This window comes from Rana temporaria, chromosome 6 (genome assembly GCF_905171775.1).
Source record: "Rana temporaria chromosome 6, aRanTem1.1, whole genome shotgun sequence".
Taxonomy (NCBI): Eukaryota; Metazoa; Chordata; class Amphibia; order Anura; family Ranidae; genus Rana; species Rana temporaria.
Genome location: NC_053494.1, coordinates 73,349,976 through 73,369,010, shown reverse-complemented (window position 1 = coordinate 73,369,010; position 19,035 = coordinate 73,349,976). Strand labels below are relative to the sequence as shown.

The following is a 19,035-nucleotide window of genomic DNA, read 5'->3' as shown; positions in this document are numbered from 1 at the left end:
CCAGGACCATGGTAAGTTGATGTTGTAGGCGTTCAGTCACGATCTGCAATGGCGGTATCTCGTCCTCCACGCGGCCGACGCGGGTCTCCGCCTCCGTCACCCGGTCCCTTAGTTTCTGCAAGTCCTGCCTGATGAGGGAAACATCCACCTTCACCTCCTCTATTCTGCATGTCAGGGAGCTCTTGCAGTCCGAAATGGCCTCCAGGACTCACGCTGTGTTGTCAGCTGCCGAGCCCGCGTGAGCAGAGGAGCCGGCGCCATCTTCCTCCGCGGCCTCCTTGTCTGGCAGGCGAAATTTAGCAAGTTTAGCTATCGCATCCGATGATTTTTTCGGCGGCGACATGTTCCTCTCCAGGAAGGGTGTAAAGTACCCTAGTTTGAAAAGATTAGCAGGCAGTAACAGCCCCAGGATGATCAGTTACGGATGTTGGGCGAGCGGAGCTCCCACGAAACACTCCTCACACCATGCCAGCCAGGCCACGCCCCCCCCCAAGGCATGTTATTTAAATGTGTGTATTTTTAATGTTGCCATTTGTGACACGTGAAAAAAAAAACTGCTCTCTGCTGAAATAATTTTTTTTGTTAGCTTTCCATTGGTACATCTGCTTCAGTTCAGTGCCCAGCTTTCAACAAAATCTTGAAACAGGCCAGAAAAACAGGTATTTTCTCTCCCTTTAGCCTTCACAGGGGTTTGGCACTAAGCTCAGGGTTCTGAGTTCCCACCTGGCTCAAAGTGAATCCTGACAGGGTTGCTTATCTCTAGTGCTCACAAAAATTGTTCAGTGGTTAGATAATGAGACACGTCTCCCAACATATTAGATTGGGGTCTGCTTAATATCACATTCTGATATTATCTTCAATAAATTTTTATTGGTATATAAAGGCATAGTGTATTTGTTCATACAATACATAGAGTTCCAGTATAAACTCCAGTCACTGGGTACAAGTTGTTCAACAGTAGTAGGTACAACGTATCGAAATGAGTATTATTGTACCTTACAGATTTGGTACTCATTCTCGCTAAAACAGTTGTAACGTAAGAAAACATGGAATACATGTAACACTATCAAAATATTGAAAGGGAAGAAGAGTAGTTTAGCTGAGTTCAATAATTTGATTGTCATATTTATGGTTATAAACACATCTATCCTTGACTCTGCTTCAGATGAGAGGACACCGAGACCCCCAAGAGCAGGGGCCCACCCCTCCGACGCCCCCAAGGGAACACACTGCGTCTATGGAGGGGGAGCCCCACCCTCCAGGGCCCCGCCATCCCCCCCTCGTTTCACACATCATAAACTCTAGAACTCATATCAAGCATAAGTAGAAGAGGAAAAAAAAGAACAAAAAGGTAGAAAGAAATTAAAGGAGAGATAAAGAGAGGGAAAGGTGTTTGTTACGACGGATAGGTATTGTTAAACATAGAGGTCCATTATCAATGTCAAACGGCATTCAGTTTATACCAATCTACCCATGGGTTCCAGACCTGCCGCCAACGTTCCAGATTGTTTTGAGAGGCCATAAACATGGATTCGTATGTGATATGTAGGTTAGTAGTTCTAATCACCTCCTTCATAGTAGGCAGTTCCACTGATCTCCAACGTCTCATTAATTCTAGTCTCGCGCTCAGTAGTATTTGGGATATTATACGCCTATGCGAGTGTGGTATGGACTCAATACCCAATGAAAGAACTGCAAGCCCTAGGTCAAAGGGAACCCTAGATCCTATCAATTGACCAATGAGGTCAAAGACCTCTGTCCAGTAGGTCGTCAGCTTGGGGCATTTGCCCAATATGTGCAGTAAAGATCCTTTTTCCCCACACTGCCTCCAACACAAAGGTGACAGCGTCTTTGAGAAGCCCGCTAATCTTGTAGATGTTAGATACCACCTAAGTAGTATTTTTTGAGATAATTCCCAAAGGTTAGCACTCCTTGTAGCTTGGTAGTGAGACATGACAGCTAACTTCCATTGGGACAAGGAATAAGAGTGCCTCAAGTCAAGTTCCCAGGTTCTCATGGATGGAGTTTTGCTAAATTCTGACTTCTGTCCTAGTAGATTATAAAATAAAGATATCCCCTTAATAGACGAGCTAGCATTAGATAGATAAAGATATACACGCCATGGAACCCTGATAGATGACTCAAAGGGGGTGGCTAGTAGGTGGGATATTTGGGAATAAGCATATTGGTCCCTATTCTGCAGTCCAAACTCGATCTGAAGAGATCGGAAGGACTTGGTTGCCGGGCCTACTCTCAAGTCTTCAACTCTCATCAGACCCTTCGTTTCCCAAGTTCCAACGTTAAGATTAGGGATAGTTAAATGAAGGCCCGAAATATTAAGATGGATGGTCCTTAGGGTAGTGGTTGTCATAGGCTCTGTCAGGAACTCCTTCCATGTACCCACCGAGGCCACTGTAGTGGGAGACAGGTCTGGAAGAGTGGTGCCGAGATTCCTACATGAGATCAGTAAGTCAAATAAGGTGTAGTGGGAGCATTGTGCAGCTTCCAACTCCAGCCATCTGGTAACCGTCCCACCAGGGAACCAATGTTTCAGTTGAGCCAATATAGCAGCTCTATGGTAATCTCTTAGGGAGACATGACCTACTCCCCCCGTCGCCCTGGACTTCAATAGTTTGTGTGCCGCACACCTAGCTCTCTTTCCCTGCCACAAATATTTACCGACAAGGGATTGAGCAGTTTGAAAAAAATTGTTTGGGACAGAAATAGGAAGGTTCCTGAACAAGTAGATAAATTGGGGCAAGATCAGCATTTTAAATGCAGCTAGACGTCCAGACCAAGTAGATTCTTTCCAGGAGAGGTCTTGTAATTTGTTACTTAGTGTAGCGAGGAATGGGGTGTAGTTGGCACCAACCAGGTCCTCTACCCGAGCGGTTAACATATTGCCTAAATATTTTATACCCTTGTCCACCCACTTGAAAGGATAACGGGATTGAAGTCCAGAGCGAGTTTCAGGATCAACTCCCAACCCCAGGATAGAGGACTTGCTCTCATTGACCTTATAGTACGAGACATGGTTAAACAGTTTTAATGCTTCAGAAGTTGCAGCCAGGGAGGAACCCACCTTCGTCATGATCATAATAATGTCGTCTGCGAAGAGACTGATTGAGTGTTTTTGGGTGCCTATTTCGAACCCGGTTATATCCGGGTGGGATCTAATATATACTGCAAAGGGCTCCATTACTAAATTGAAGATCAAGGGGGACAGGGGGCAACCCTGTCTCGTGCCGTTTGAAATAGTGAAAGGTGTGGAGAGAACACCCGACATAAAGACTCTGGCGGAGGGCCTGGAATAGAGGGCCAGGATAGCCGAGAGGATCTCGTCCCGAAATCCAAAAGCCTCAAGTGCCTTGGTCAAATACAGCCAGTGGACTCTATCGAAGGCCTTCTCCGCGTCCAAAGAAAGGAGCAGAGAAGGCCTTCGCCGCACCTGGGCTAGATGTATAATGTTAATCATGCGACGAGTAGCGTCGGATGTCTGCCTGTGTTTAGTGAATCCAGTTTGATCAGGATGTATCAACACAGGCAGAATGTCCACCAGCCTCAATGCCAAAAATTTTGCGTATATCTTAATGTCAGTGTTTAATAAAGAAATCGGTCGAAAGTTTGCCGGGCAGGTGGGCTCCTTCCCAGGCTTAGGCAGAGTAATGATCAGGGCCTCTAACATTTCTGGGGGGAAAGAGGCCGAGGCAGCAGCAGAGTGAAACACCTTTAATAAGTAAGGGGACAGGGCCGATTTGAACGTCTTGTAATATTCTCCACCAAAACCATCCGGACCTGGGGATTTATTTAAGGGGAGTGAGTCAATTACTCTGGCCAATTCCTGGTCACGAAATGGCGAATTTAAGGCTAAGAGATGTTCGGGGGACAGTTTAGGGATATTTAGTTTACTGAGGAAATTGTTAATAATTTCCGGTGTTGGTTGAAAGGTAGAGGGATCATCTTTTAGATTGTATAGAGTGTTGTAGTAATGACTAAAAGCATCAGCAATTTTTTGAGGATGGTATTCTTTTTGTTGAGATTGTGGATGGTGAATAAAGGGTATCTTACTTCTGTACCTATGTCCTTTAAGGGTTTGTGCTAATAATTTCCCCGCTTTATTACCTGTAGAGTAATATGACATCTTAAGTTTTTTGGTTGCCCTTTCGAAATTCTCTAACAGTAATAGTCTAAGGTCATACCTAACTTTTGATAGTTGGTCAGAAACGGTAAGGGACGTATTTTTTTTGTTTATTAATTCTAGTTTAGCTATTTGGTCAGTCAACTCGGTAACACGCTGCTGCCTCTGCCTCTTGAACCGTGCCCCTACCTGAATCCCAATACCCCGCATGTAGGCCTTATGGGCATTCCACAATATGAATGGATTATCTACCGAACCAGCATTATCAGAGACATAGGAAGACAGGTTAGATTCAAACACCCCTCTTGTATCACGATGCTGTAGAAGAAAGGTGTTGAGCCTCCATATTGAACTCCTCTGGGGAGGACTTGCATTGTCAATGGTTAAAACAATGGATGCATGGTCAGACCATGTTATAGTATTGATGTCCACAGATTTAGTTTTTAACAGTACCTGCTGGTCTACCATAAAAAGGTCAATCCTGGTGTAGACCTTATGAGGGGGAGAAAAGTAGGTGAAGTCTCTCTCGGATCCATGCAGACAGCGCCAGGCATCATATACACCCTGGCCCTGCATGCAAGGAAGCAAGGAGGGTTGGTAACGAGTAGACTGGGAAGTAGAGTCCATCTTGGGGTCTGGGGTGATATTAAAATCACCGCAAACTATCAAATGTCCCCTTTGAACCTTGAGAACCTTCTTCATCAACTTGTTGAAAAAACGGATCTGGTGAGTATTTGGTGAATAAGCTGTCACTATGGTATAAGGAACAGAGTCTATCTCGCACAGGAGTATGAGGAATCTCCCCAGCGGGTCCTGGATCTGGGAGTGTAGAGAAAAGGCCACTGAGTCCCTTATGGCAATTAGTACCCCCTTCGTCTTAGAGTCTGCATTGGCCATGAACACATGGGGGAAGCACTTATGTGAACATTTGGGTGGAGCCGTGCTGCTAAAGTGTGTTTCTTGGGCACACAGAACGTCACCCCTGTGCAAGACAGCCTCCGCCCACATTGATTTCCTTTTTACCGGGTGGTTCAGACCCTTGACGTTCATAGACATAACTCTAAGTGGCATATCGTTCATAAAGAAGGAATGCTCGGCAAGTTGAATAACAATTCAAAAGTTCGGTGCAGTAAGTGGTCTGTACAGCTGTCTGATACCAGTTGTAACTCAAGTTCAGCAGAAAGTACTCACTGTCAGAAGGCTTCCATTCTATATAATCAGTATGGATGAAGTGTCGAATTGACTGGTAGAGCAGATCCATATCATCATTAATCCGGGTGCTGTGGTGTATTTCCATCCGTCGACTACTAGAGAAACTGATTGTGATCTGGGTAACCTCAATAATAGAGAAAAACGAAATAAAAAAAGAAAAAAAGAAGAAAATAGAAAGCAACATGAACAAAACAGCACAGCAATAACCCTGAGCCCAGGGTGTGAGCCATAGAGGGCGACAAGTCACTGTGGGCAGCTATCTGCTGCAAAAAAATGGGGTAACAATGTCAATGGCGGCAACTCGATGACAAGTGGAAGACATAGTAGTAATTGAAAAATTTCCACAGACTGTATCAAGCGTGGGTTTTTGCATTCCTGGAGGTAACCTGTTTCCAGCCCGACTCCACGTGGTGTGGTGTGCTGGTCAAGGCCTGTTGTTCATGGTCAGCGGGGAGGAGCCCCCAGTCCCTAAGGAGGTCAAGGCCTTTTTCTAACGATGTTATTATGTAGGTACGGTTATCCTTGGTCACTGACAGTTTTGTCGGGTACCCCCATCTGTATATAATTTTGTGGTTACGTAGGATTTTTGTGACAGAGGTTAGATTTTTCCTCTTTTGTAACGTATATTGGGATAGATCGGCATAGAATTGTATATTCTGATATTGCTCCGGGATTTGTTCCCGTTTCCTCATATTGACCATGAGCTTGTCCTTGACATGAAAAAAATGTAAGCGTAGCAATACATCTCTCGGAACCTGCTCTGACAAGTGCGATGGTTTTGGCAAGCGGTGAATGCGGTCAATAGTGACATTCAGATCAGAGAGATCCGGCAGCATGTCTTTAAACATAGAAGTGACATAATGGTTCAGGTCATTTTGTTGGACTGATTCAGGGATCCCCCTAATTTTAAGATTGTTCCTTCTGGACTTGTCTTCCATGTCTGCCAACTTCGCCTTGATCCATTCATTATCTGCCTCCCTGTCCTCATTGGCATCAACCAACTCATTTATAGTAGTAGCATATTCCTCCATTTTGGATTCAATATGATTCACTCTGTTCCCCACCTCCTGTATATCCCCCGTTAAGCGATGCATATAAGTTGCCATATCTGATTGTAGGGTACTATGCAGGGATATTAACATATCCTTGAGGACAGTGTCCATCACGGGTTGGTTTTGTGTGGGGAATGACACGATGGATTCCGGCAACTCCCTAGTGTCTTCCCCTGAGTCAGAGGCCTGGCTGGCTGTCGGGCTCGTGGACCGGCCCAATCCCCCGCCATCCAGCCTAGGCTTGGACTTTGCTGGGCTGGAGGATGGGGTAGGTGGAGGGGATGAGGATGCATCGTCCGATGCTCTTTGTGCAGGACCGGTACCTTGTGGTGAAGCTCGCGGCGAGGTCCGGGCTCCACAGGAGGTCCGTTGCGCCGAGTAGGCCTCAGCGCCATCTTGCCTGGCGCGTCCTCCGGCCGGAGCGAAAAATTCTGTCAGGCGGTGAGGATTCTGCGACTTCTGTCTCTTCCCGGTCATGGCTGATGTGCCGCGGGACATAAGCGATGGATAGTCGGTGTAGAGAGCCTGTGTCAGAGTCGGATTGTGCCGCTGGTCTCCCCGTTAGTCCGGAGCTCCGTGCTCAGACGTCCATCCGGCTCACGTGCCAAGCCACGCCCCCTCCACATTCTGATATTAATGGCATTCATAATTGGTCTCTGTGGGGCACTGTCACAAAAATAATTAGATGCTTATAGCAGTTGTAGAGTCAGCCTGGAACATGGCTAATAAGGGGTTAATTTGGGAGGGCAGGTACTTCCCCCTAAACCAGACTATTAAAGACAGGAGAGCTCACAAATAGGAGGGAGGCTTTCAGTAGCTGCTAGGAAGTCATGGGGCTTATTGTGGGCAAACATTGAGAGGCATAGAGCTATTCACATTCTCTAGGAACTTATTGGCTGTTTTGTATTATTGCTTGATTGCGGAGTGTCATACTACTGTAGGTAACTGCAATATTGTGTCAATCTCGCTCCCTTTCTCGGCAAGATTGACCACCTACGAGCCCCGTCGCGGGAGCCAGCACTGAGCCAGCTCGCCGCGATGGGGAAAAAGCTGTCATAGAAGCGACAGGGATTCGACTTGGATTCCCGCCAATTCTAGCCGCAGCATTTGGTATGAATCATGAGGGGGAACTCCACGCCAAATTTTAAATAAAAAAATGGCATGGGCTCCCCCCTAGGGGCATACCAGGCCCTTAGGTCTGGTATGGATTGCAAGGAGAACCCCCTACGCCGAAAAAACAATGTGGGGGTCCCCCCACAATCCATACCAGACCCGTATCCAAGCACGCCGCCCGGACGGTCAGGAAAGGAGTGGGGACGAGCGAGCGCCCCCCCCCCTCCTGAGCCGTACCAGGCCACATGCCCTCAACATGGGGGGGTTGGGTGCTCTGGGGCAGGGGGAGCGCCCTGCGGCCCCCCGCCCCAAAGTACCCTGTCCCCATATTGATAAGGACAGGGCCTCTTCCCGACAACCCTGGCCATTGGTTGTCGGGGTCTGCGGGCGGGGGGCTTATTGGAATCTGGGAGCCCCCTTTCATAAGGGGGCCCCCAGATACCAGCCCCCCACCCTTCAGTACCTTTGCTCATTTTGGCCAAAAATTTCTATTTTAACCTCATCGGTCCCCAGAACTTGTTTCCAGGCTTGTCTATATGTTCATTTGCAAAGTTCAAACGCTGATTTTTGTGGTGAGGACGTAGAAGAGGTTTTCTTCTGATGACTCTTCCATGAAGACCATATTTGTACAAGTATCTCTTTATAGTTGAATAGTGTACCACAACTCCAGTGTCTGCCAGATCTTTCTGGAGGGATCGTGCAGTCAAATGTGGGTTTTGAATTGTTTTTCTCACAATCCTGCGAGCTGTTCTGTCTGATATTTTTCTTGGTCTTCCAGATCTTGCTTTAACTTCCACTGTTCTTGATGACTGCCATTTCTTAATTACATTCCGAACAGAGGATATTGACATCTGAAAACGCTTTGCTATCTTCTTATAGCCTTCTCCAGCTTTTGTGAGCGTCAACTATTTTCAGTTTCAGTTTTCTAGACAACTGCTTAGAAGAACCCATGGTGCTGATTGTTGGGGCAAGGTCAGATGAGTCTGGGCATTTAAAACCTTTGAGATTGACATCACCTGGTCTTCCCAGACGATGATTGAGAACAATCCATGACACTAGCATGTCTCAGCTTTGCAAAGGGGGCAGTGCATGCTATAAATTCTGCAGGGTGCCCAAACTTTTGCAGGCGCCATTTTTTTGTTTTCTGTAATTTTGAAAGTGTAAATGATGGAAATAAAATCTAACTTTTTTTGACATATTATAAGAATGTTTAATCTGTAATTTGATGCCTTTTGGAGATTTTTCCATCTTTCCTTGGCTTCTTTATGCACATTAAAACAAATTTGTATTACAGGGGTGCCCAAACTTTCAATCCCCACTGTAAAACACCAGTGTAGTTGCATAGGTGGGGGGAAGAGACTCTCCCCTATGCCCAAAGTGTAAAGTACATCAAGGGGATTTTATACACCTAATGTGGAGATGTCCAAAATTATATTGTTTTTTGGGAGGAGGTCTCCCAGTGCATAAGCAGACTGGGGGGGGGAGATGGAAAGGAGTAAAAAAGCATAAATCTAAATGAGTAAAAAATACATGCACTATTTTGATCTCTGCAAAAATACCGTGGTCCCTTACGGCAGTCCTCACTGATCCGATGGGCAGTTTTCTGTTCCTCAAAAGCCTACTTGGTGACGTGAAGGTGAACATTGCGAACCTTTACGCCCCTAACAGCCAACAAGACACCTTCCTTAGAAAGCAACTGACTAGCCTTCAGAAGTTTTCCGAGGGGCAACTCATCATAGGGGGCGACCTTAATATTCCCCTACTTCTGGGGAGGATACCTCCATGGGACGCTCCTCTACCACTAGGGGCACACGTAGGGCCATACATTTGGCTCTCCATGCCTCACAGTTAATTGATGTCTGGTGCCTCTTTCACCCCGAAAAACGGGACTACACCTTCTATTCTCGCCCTCACAACACAAACTCACGTATTGATTATTTTTTGCTTCCCCATAACCAACTTCAGGCAGTTAAAGGAACCTCACTGGGGTCTTTCACATGATCAGACCATGCCCCGGTCACGCTGCGATACACTCTGACTGACTTCCATAGAGGCCAGAGGAAGCCGTGGAGGCTCAATGAGAGCCTTCTACGGGACCCAGTGATACTGGCAGACATGACGAAAGAGATCACCCACCACTTCCAGACTAACGGAGGCACGGACAGGGACGTGGGACTGTTCTGGGAAGCCCATAAGGCAGTCGTACGGGGGATACTAATAAAACATGGCGCAAGACTTAAGAAACGGAGGACAGCCCAAATGACCCTGCTCCTTGACAAACTCCAAATCCTGGAATCTAGCAACAAGCAAAACCCCGACAACCCAAATCAGACATGAACTTGACACAGTACGAGCGCAGGTCACTGACCTTAGGGCGAAGTCGGCGCTACAGGTTTCCAGCAAAAAGGTTTACAAATCTGGAAAAAAATGTGGCAGGTTGCTGGCGCAATCTTTACGCTCCCAGAAACTGGCATCTTACATACCGTACGTACACTCCCCGACGGGTCAAAGGGTGGCCATGCCCCAGCAGATCACATCCCATCTACCCCACCTGATACACTTGGACCAGGTGGGCTTTGTCCCAACGAGAGAGGCGAGAGACAACACTACTTAAGTCCTGAACTTGCTTTATGCGGCCACCCATGGTAACACCCCTAGCGTCTTTATAGGCACCGATGCCGAAAAAGCCTTTGATGGGGTCGGCTGGGACTTTATGTAGGCCACATTACGCCATATAGGCCTGGGCAGTAACATGCTGAGTTGGATCTCAGCGACGTATGCGGCGCCGTCGGCTAGAGTTAGAGCCAATAGGTGGACCTCTGACTCTTTTTCGATCACCAATGGCATACGTCAAGGGTGCCCACTATCTCCCCTGCTATTTGCCCTCTCGCTGGAACCGTTCCTGTGTCATGTCCGACTGAACTCCAATATCTCAGGAGTGACGGTTAAACACACTCAACATAAGGTGTTGGCATACGCAGATGACATTGTGTTCTCCCTTACCAACCCCTTAGTCTCTCTCCCAAACCTGCTACAGGAATTTTCTAAATACGGGACGCTTTCCAATCTAAAAATCAACTTTGCGAAGTCCGAGGCGATGGTGGTGGGAATACCACTTGCACAGATGACACACCTGCAATCTAGTTTCAGATTGAAGTGGACGGTGACCGCCTTGAGATACTTGGGCACAAATATTCCACGTACATTCTCACTGTTATCTGAGCTTAATTTCCCGCCCCTGCTGAGAACTGTTAGAACGCTTTTGAACCAATGGCACACGGGTCTGCATTCCTGGGTGGGTCGATGCAATATTCTTAAGATGACGATCCTCCCGAAATTTCTATACCTTATGCAAGCGCTACCCATTCTTATCCCGGTGTCCTACTTCAGACAAGTTTAAACTGCATTCACAGAATTTATCTGGGCTGGGAAGAGGCCACGGCTATCACACAAATTACTGGTCTTACCTAAACAACATGGCGGACTTGCACTACCGGACATACCTACCATCGGGCAACACACCTTGGGAGGCTTGTCGACTGCTGTCGACATAAAGACACCAAGCTCTGGACACAAGTGGAGCAGGATCAGAGTGTGGTCCCTCTTAACAGAGCGTCCTGGTGTTACATGTCCCTGCTGGCGGAGCTCAGGCGTCACCCACTGATTGGCAACACAACCCGGGTTTGCGCACGACTCCTCTCCCAGACCTCCGTGTCCTCTCCCAACTCACCTTTGTATCCCATATTGGGGAACCCCCGGGTTTGCGGCGGGCACGCAGGACCCAGGACACGGTTGTAACGATAGAATTCACACAAAGCAGCATCACACAATGAGAGGTCTTTCAGAAGCAGACTCAATTAGCATTTTACTAGCCAGGGCTAATCATAGAAATTAGTCACTATTGACTGGCTGGGTCACAATTAACCAACAACTTGCAATAGCTCAAGGTCCTGCAATATGAACTATCAGTGATGTCCCCTGTCCTGTAATTTAAGATATCATTTCTCAGTCACCCTATGGCCCTATCGGACATAAGGTGACCCTAGACATAAGACTCCTTGGTGACGCCGGTACAGGAGTACCCCTCATCCTTACAAAGTCTCTGTTTGTCCCGGGTCATTCCGTTACAGCGGTCTTTCGGCAGTTGGGCGAGGGGGGCCTTCACCAGGCCTCCCACTTTAGTACGGGAGGGCGCTGGATTACCATTGCGGAACTTTCTGACCCCTCACCAGTTTCGCTTGGACTTCCTGAGGTCCCATCAGCTAGCCCACTTTCTCCATTCTTTGAAACCCCCCAACGCAGGCGATCTGTCCCTCACAACATTGGAAGAGGTCTGCGACGCCTCGGGGCCTGTGGCGCATACACTTTCATTGACCTACAACCTTCTAAACACTCCACTGATGGACTTTGTACCCCTGGACTGCTTAAGTGGGAGTTGGAGCTGAACTGTCATTTTAACAAGACTAGGCGACAGCGGATCATTAAGCTCACACACAAATCCTCGATCTGTGCCAAAATCCAGGAGACCAATTTCAAACTACTATCGAGGTGGTACAGGACCCCCGCTCTCCTACACAAATTTTTCTCGGCTACGTCTGACCTTTGCTGGCGCTGCCGGGCAGAAAGGAGGACATGGGTACACATCTTTTGGTCCTACCCCAGCCTGGGCCACTTCTGGCGTGTGGTACGGGAGGTGGCCCAGAAGTTCACAGAACGCACCATTTTTTCTTCTGCACGCATCTAGTGCTCCAGAGAAGGTGTACAAAAAGTCAGTTATTAGACTTTTAGTTGACGCAGCTAAGGCCTGCATCCCACTCCACTGGAAGTGCACACTTCCGCCGACCATTGCTTCCTGGCTGGCAAAAGCGGAGGAGATAAAACTACTCATGGAGTACCTTATCCTCACAGCGCAGAACAGGCAAGAAACATTTACCAACATTTGGCAACTCTGGAATATCTTCATGTTCTCGGCAGAGGGACAGGCACTGAGGGGACCCGCCGCTGATACATGAAGACGCTCTCTTCTGCGGATCCCCCCCCCTGACCTCCCTCTGAGGGAGACACGGGGGGTGCTGTCGGTGAGCCGGACGCACCCTATTGTCACCCCACACGCGGAAGGCTGTGACCCCCCCCACTTTACACTCTATGGCCACTTCTCTCTACTTTCCTACTCTTTTGTTTCCCTTTCTTTCCCTCTCTTGATGTTCCTTACTCCCAGGCTTGGGAGGCCTATTATATAGCTAGAAAAAGAGGGGGCTGGGCTTATGGCCCCTGGCATTTTTTGCATCGCTACATCTTAGCACGCACAAACCCTCCTCTCTGTAGGAGATTCCCGTGGCAACTATACACACTTAGTGTAGCAGAGACACCCGAACAAAAGGCCTGGGACGCAAGTGGCACACTATGGTTGGTTGCAATGTGGTTGTTCACTGCATCGTGTTTTACAATTAGATGTGTCGTTTGCTGATCATGATGCCTTGTACCATAGACTTGTAATGTGCTATTTCACTGTACTGTGTTTTATTATGTATTGTGCTGGGTCGTGTGGGCCATGTTTCTGTTATAAATAATTAAAAATACATGCACTAGATCTAAAAGAATCCTAGAAGTAGAAGAAAAGGGAGAAACAAATAAAAAATCGATGAGATTCAGATTTAAAAGGGTAAATACAAGGTGGTGGGGGCTCGGGGGGAAGGGAGGGGGGGGGATAGAAAAAAAATGCACAAAAGGTACACGGTTAGTGATTAAATAATGTTTTGTGGAAATAAGGTAATATGACTTTTTTAAATATGTATGTAGCGGGGTCATCCTATCAGAGACTATTGATAGCCTGAATCCCCACCGGAACTCCAGCCACACCTGTAAATATGTTAAGATGTCTTTGAGAGTTATGCATTGTGGGACCAGAAGTACCGGGAGATATGGACTCCATTGACTTTTAGTAGAAACAGACTAAATGTTGTCATGGATATGCAACAAGTCTGTCTGCTTACCTGATCTCCATGTGTTCATTAGAGGCTGACCCTGTTCTGGTTCCCCTTTTTATCACTTCCTCTTCCTGTATGGCCCCACCCTAGGCCATCCCAGGAAGCCTATATTAACAGTTGCTCTACAGGTCTGCAGGGCTGTTCAACAGTGTTCCTTTGCTTAGTTCCTGTCTGCAGTGTAGTTTGTATGTTCCTGTTTGCAGTGTGCTACGATCATCTTTCCGTGTACCGTTTTGGCTTGTTCCTGACTTCTACTGTTTGCCTGTGCCCCTGACCATTTGCCTGTCCCACGGTTATCCTTGTCTGCCTGTTGCCCTGACCTCGGCCTGCCCATCACCACCGTTTGTCCTGTTGGCTGCTTCCGCTCTCTCCCAGCGGAGTGTGACCTAGGGAATCTCGGGGTCACGACCTGGATCCAGTTGCGGCCAAGGCCATCCCCACCACCAGGGGCTCTGGTGAATACAAAACTGGGTCTTAGACTCCGCGCCCTGGGTGATCTTGGGTTCACACTTTGTCTCTGCTAGCAGTAGTCAGCCATAGGGTTCACTACCCTTAGGTGCATCCCTGACCCCAACGGGGTGCACTTGTCACCTGACTATGGGTGACCTGACACATTTCCCACAATGCCCTGCCTTATTGGAACATGTGATATCTCCGCACAGACTTATGGGGGAGGTTACTTAAGGAGAGGGAGGAGCTGATCTCGCTCTCTCGGGACCTTCTTCTTCTACTCTGCAGAGCTGTGTATATCTGCACAGCCAAGCTGCTGGTCTACCGGTGGATTCAGGCCTAACCATCCAGAGGGAAGCAAAACAAAGCGTGCCCTGCCCGTGTTCCAAGGGATCAGAGAAGATCACTAGCTGACGATTGAAGAACCGAGTGTTACAGATCATTGACTGAACAATGTGCCCTTTTTGAGAAGGACTCAGGCAGTTCGGGACTGTTCGGGTGAGAGACCACATGCTCAACTTTCAATCCTCTCTTAGACATATAACCTAGTGTCACCCCACAAGCCGGAGACACGTGTTTCATCTCTGACTGAACTATAGAGGTCTTTCAAATTGAGAGCTGTTACGCAGGATTGACTGACGCTGACGAGTGATCAGTCCATCAACATTGTTATTCATCGTACCCTGTTGACTGAGTTTGTTTAATCTTTTACCCCTTTTGGATTGCACCAACAGCCGCAACGTAGACTTCGTTCTCAAAGAAGTTCTCAAAGATTCTTGATATACGTTTAAGCCAGGACTGGCAAGAAGTTCTTTGCATTAAACTGTTTTGCAGGACTGCCCATTAGAGGGAGCTTGCGAGCATAGACTGCCTTATTAACTTAAGTTGGATAACACTACCCCTTTAGTTTAAATCCCTTTCTTTACTTGCTGACTGAGTCATTGTGTGCTAATGCATATTTGTCATTAATCTGTTATTCAAACCCATTTTCTTTCTTTAACATATACAAAGTAAAGTAATTTGTTTGGTTTGAATATACTAATTGTGTGACATGTCTTTCATTTAGAAATCACCCACAGGAACAGGTAACATTATTATTGTATTGCCATTATATGTTATATGCCCTACTATTGTGACCTCAACCAAGTAGGGGTCACAATACATTTGCAAGACATCCGGTGTGCCAAGGGAGGGTTCGAGCTAGTTAAAAGGGGGCAAATCAATTAAAGAGAGTAGATCCCAAATTTTAATCAGCGGCTCCTCCGGGGGTAGTGCTACACGTGGGGGCTCGTCCGGGATTCTACTTCTCAATAATAAAGATTTCCCTTCATAATGTACCTCACCCTTGCCAAGATCAGCCATGGATGCAGCTGCTGCATCCAAGTGGTGCATAGATGAGAATGTTCCCTTGGAGACTGGCCTCGTGATAGAGATCAAGGGAGAAGCTTGGCCTGAAGAGAAACTACTCCAAGTCCTGAAAACTTTATCCACAGATAAGAAGTTCTGGGTGACAGATACGAATGGAAATATGGACTTCCAAATTGCTTTAAAAACCCTAGTGTGAAGACCACAGAGAACATAGAACTTATACTGATACACCCTACAGGAGAGCCAGACAGTCCTACTTCTTCTAGTGCGCTGGCACCCAATGGAGCTATAGGACAAAAGGGGAGGAGGTCTGACAACACGCCACTAAAGGACCTCAACCCAGAGTTATGTGCTGTCCTGGAGGAAATCGTAGCTTAGTGCAAGAAGGATTCCCCGGATTACCTGACGACAGGATATAGGAAGCTTAGAACCTTCTCCGGGAGACACCCAGTGCCATCCTCAGAGGACGGTTTTGAAGAATGGATGGATCATGCCACCCAGGCTCTAGAAGAGTGGGGAGTTCCAGAAAAACATAAGAAACAGAGGATTATGGAAAGTCTCAGAGGACCAGCACTAGAAGCTATGCGTAATCTCAAGCTCAGTAAAGATAATTGCACTGCCCAGGATTATTTAGATGTTCTGCAGAATGTGTTCGGGAGAACTGAAAACACCAGTGAACTCCACTACCAACTGGAACACTGTTTTCAAAAGAAAGGAGAAAAGCTATCTGAATTCGTCGGCCGCCTGGATAAGATCCTGCACCAGATTTTGTTGAAAGGAATAGATCCAAGGGAAGTGGATAAAGCCCAGATTCAACAAGTAATAAGGGGAGCCCAGCCCATGGATCCCATTGCTTTCCAGTTACGAACCCAACAAGGGAGCAGGGTGTTGAAGTACCCTGACCTAATTCGGATCATTCGACAGGAAGAGGTCCTACTAGACCAAAAGAGTAGGTACCTGTAACGGACACATGCATGCTGCCGAGACAGTTATAATCTTCATGCAGGGAGGACTACAAGGAACTGCATGGCTTGTCACAAGTGGAGGTACCACAGTGTATTCTGAGCTCAAAGGGTTAATTGGACAAGTTTCTTTTCATTGTTGAATGCTAATGTTCCCTTCGCATAGATAATGAACTCTTCTTTTGTGTGCAGGTAAACAGCCCCCTGTGAGGTGTATGCTGATGGGGATTATGTGTGAGTGATAATTGTTTTAAAGGTTAATTGAATTCTATGTGCCTGGCCAGGAAATGTTAAGTGGGGTGAGGTGCCGAAGCGTCTAGAAACTGGCCAAGTGATTAATTCAAGGAGATGTCATTGTTTCAGGGGGTCTGTGTTGAAGCCCCCTACTGGGAAAAGGGGAGGGCGGAAACTGTCATTGTTCTTGTAACAGTTGTAACCAGATATAAGCAGGTGAAATATGCCAAATAAAGTCAGTCTGCTTGACCCTCCAAACGTAGCACGTCTCGTTTCTTGGAAGGGCGTTCGATGGGATATACCGGCGGTACCTGCATATCATAACTTGTCAGCAAAAAGGACGTCTCCAACGGCCGATACCCCTCACTACCAGTGGGTAGCCGTTACAGTACCAAACCCCAGAGGCTTCTGCACGAGTGCGTGTCGTGGCCACAGAGGACCGTGACACCCAAGTCAAGCTCCTAAGGACGCAATTGTCTCAATTGACGGAAAAGGTAGGTGCTTTAACCAGTCAAGCAGGATTTTCCCCCTACCAAACCAGAAGGGATAAACCAGAGAAACCCGCCTATGGGCCTTTACGATCAGCAAAACAAACCAAGAAAGTTTACATTCTGTTTCAATTGTGGAGGAGTAGGACACACAAGGGAAGTTTGCCCCAGCCCGATCAAGGCCAACCAACCAATGTACAAGCCGGCGGAAAACTTCAGAGGGCCCCGAGGAAGGAGTCAACAGGGAGCCCACCTACTGTAGACAACTCCAATATGAAGCAGGAAACAGAGGAGCAGAGACAGAAAGGGAAACTCCCTCAAAGGCCACCTTCTAATTCCCACCCATGTGAGTGGGCAGGAGGCAAACAGGTTCCCCACAAGGGGGAAGTGAGAGTGCAAGTTACAGGAAAAAGAGGGAAAACTACACCCCAAAAGTTCCCTGAAAGTTTAGTGGGGCCTTCCCTGTTAGTACCTGTGACGGATCTCCGATACCCCAGGTGGGCACATCCACCAGACCTGTGTCTCCTGTCCTCCAAACGCACCTGCAGCCTGCAGATTCGCCATAACCAGCCCTTAAAACCTCAATCACGAGACAATCCACACAGGTGTTGAGGGTTAAACATGCAGAGCTTAAACTGTTTATTAAATCCAAAACATACAGTTTTACACACAATTAGGGACACTCCCCTTAGCCTTGTCTAAGAGGGGAGGGGGCAAGGAACAACCAATGGGAACTGAACATTTGTACATTGAAACAGGCTACAGATAAACATAGTGGGGTAGATTTAGGTAGGGGCGCGCACTGATACAGTGGCGCAGCGTATCGTCTTTACGATACGCCGCCGTAAATTACAGGAGCAAGCGCTGTATTCACGAAGCACTTTCTCCGTAATTTGCGGCGGCGTAGCGTAAAAGGGGCCGGCGTAAGCGCGCATAATTCAAATGATCCGGTAGGGGGCGTGGATCATTTAAATTAGGCGTGTTCCCACGCCGAACGTACTGCGCATGCGCCGTCCCTAAAATTTCCTGACGTGCATTGTGGTAAATGACGTCGTGGTTTCGACGTGAACGTAAATGGCGTCCAGCGCCATTCACGGACGACTTACGCAAACGACGTAAAATTTTCAAATTGCGATGCGGGAACGACGTCCATACTTAACATTGGCTGCGCCTCCTAATAGCAGGAGCAGCCTTACGCCGAAAACGAGTTACGCAAACGACGTAAAAAACTACCGCCGGGCGCATCTACGTTTGTGAATCGGCGTAAGTATGTAATTTGCATACTCTATGCTGACAACTACGGAAGCGCCACCTAGCGGCCAGCGTGAGAATGCACCCTAAGATACGATGGCGTAAGAGTCTTATGCCAGTCGTATCTTAGGCTAATGTCGGCGTATATAGCTTTCTGAATACAGAAAATAGATACGCCGGCGTAGCTTTGAATTTACACGGCGTATCTATGGATACGCCGGCGTAAATCGTTCCTGAATCTACCCCACTGAGATTATGGTAAGCAGGCAGCCTTTCAATACACACCCCCTGCGGAGAGACGTCTCCAGTCCAGTCTCCATTGTCTATGTGTCATAAATCAACACAATTAGGCACAGCAACAAGGGGGGGTGGGGGAGAAGGGATGTAGCATCACATTATCTCAATGCCAGCTTCAGGTCTCCAGTATTTTTTGGCCCATAGTCTGTGGGTGAGAGGCCCGCCCCCAGTCCCTTCCAAAACACACAGGGCCAGATTCATGTAGCACTTACGCCGGCGTATCTCGAGATGCACGGCGTAAGTCAAAATGTGCACCGGCGTATCTCTGCGCCGTACCCACAGAACCAGATACGCCTCAAAATAGACTTCTTTCTACCGGCGTAACTTTTCTACGCCGGAGTGGCGTGGGCGCATCTTTACGCTGGACGGATCTGGCGTGGCCATGGTTTTTTGGTTTTAAATATGCAAATGAGGGAGATACGCCGATTCACAAAACTACGTTTGACCGGCGCAGGCTACTCCCGGTGAGCGTAACTGGAAATT

General features: G+C 47.5%; 2 protein-coding genes across 2 annotated transcripts in view; both read left to right on the top strand.

Annotated features, from left to right (window-relative positions):
- Nucleotides 1-19,035, top strand: part of SNX29 (sorting nexin 29) — a 1,289,390-nt gene that overhangs the window by 660,137 nt on the left and 610,218 nt on the right. The gene's annotated exons all lie outside the window — the stretch shown is intronic.
- Nucleotides 15,210-16,352, top strand: LOC120944472 (paraneoplastic antigen Ma1 homolog). Its single transcript, XM_040358530.1, has one exon. It carries the CDS (start codon nucleotides 15,804-15,806, stop codon nucleotides 16,281-16,283), a length of 480 nt encoding a protein of 159 aa, XP_040214464.1. The 5' UTR covers nucleotides 15,210-15,803; the 3' UTR covers nucleotides 16,284-16,352.

Excerpts from the sequence above, each read along its gene's own strand:
- LOC120944472 (XM_040358530.1), top strand. The coding sequence starts at position 15,804 with ATGGATCATGCCACCCAGGCTCTAGAAGAGTGGGGAGTTCCAGAAAAA.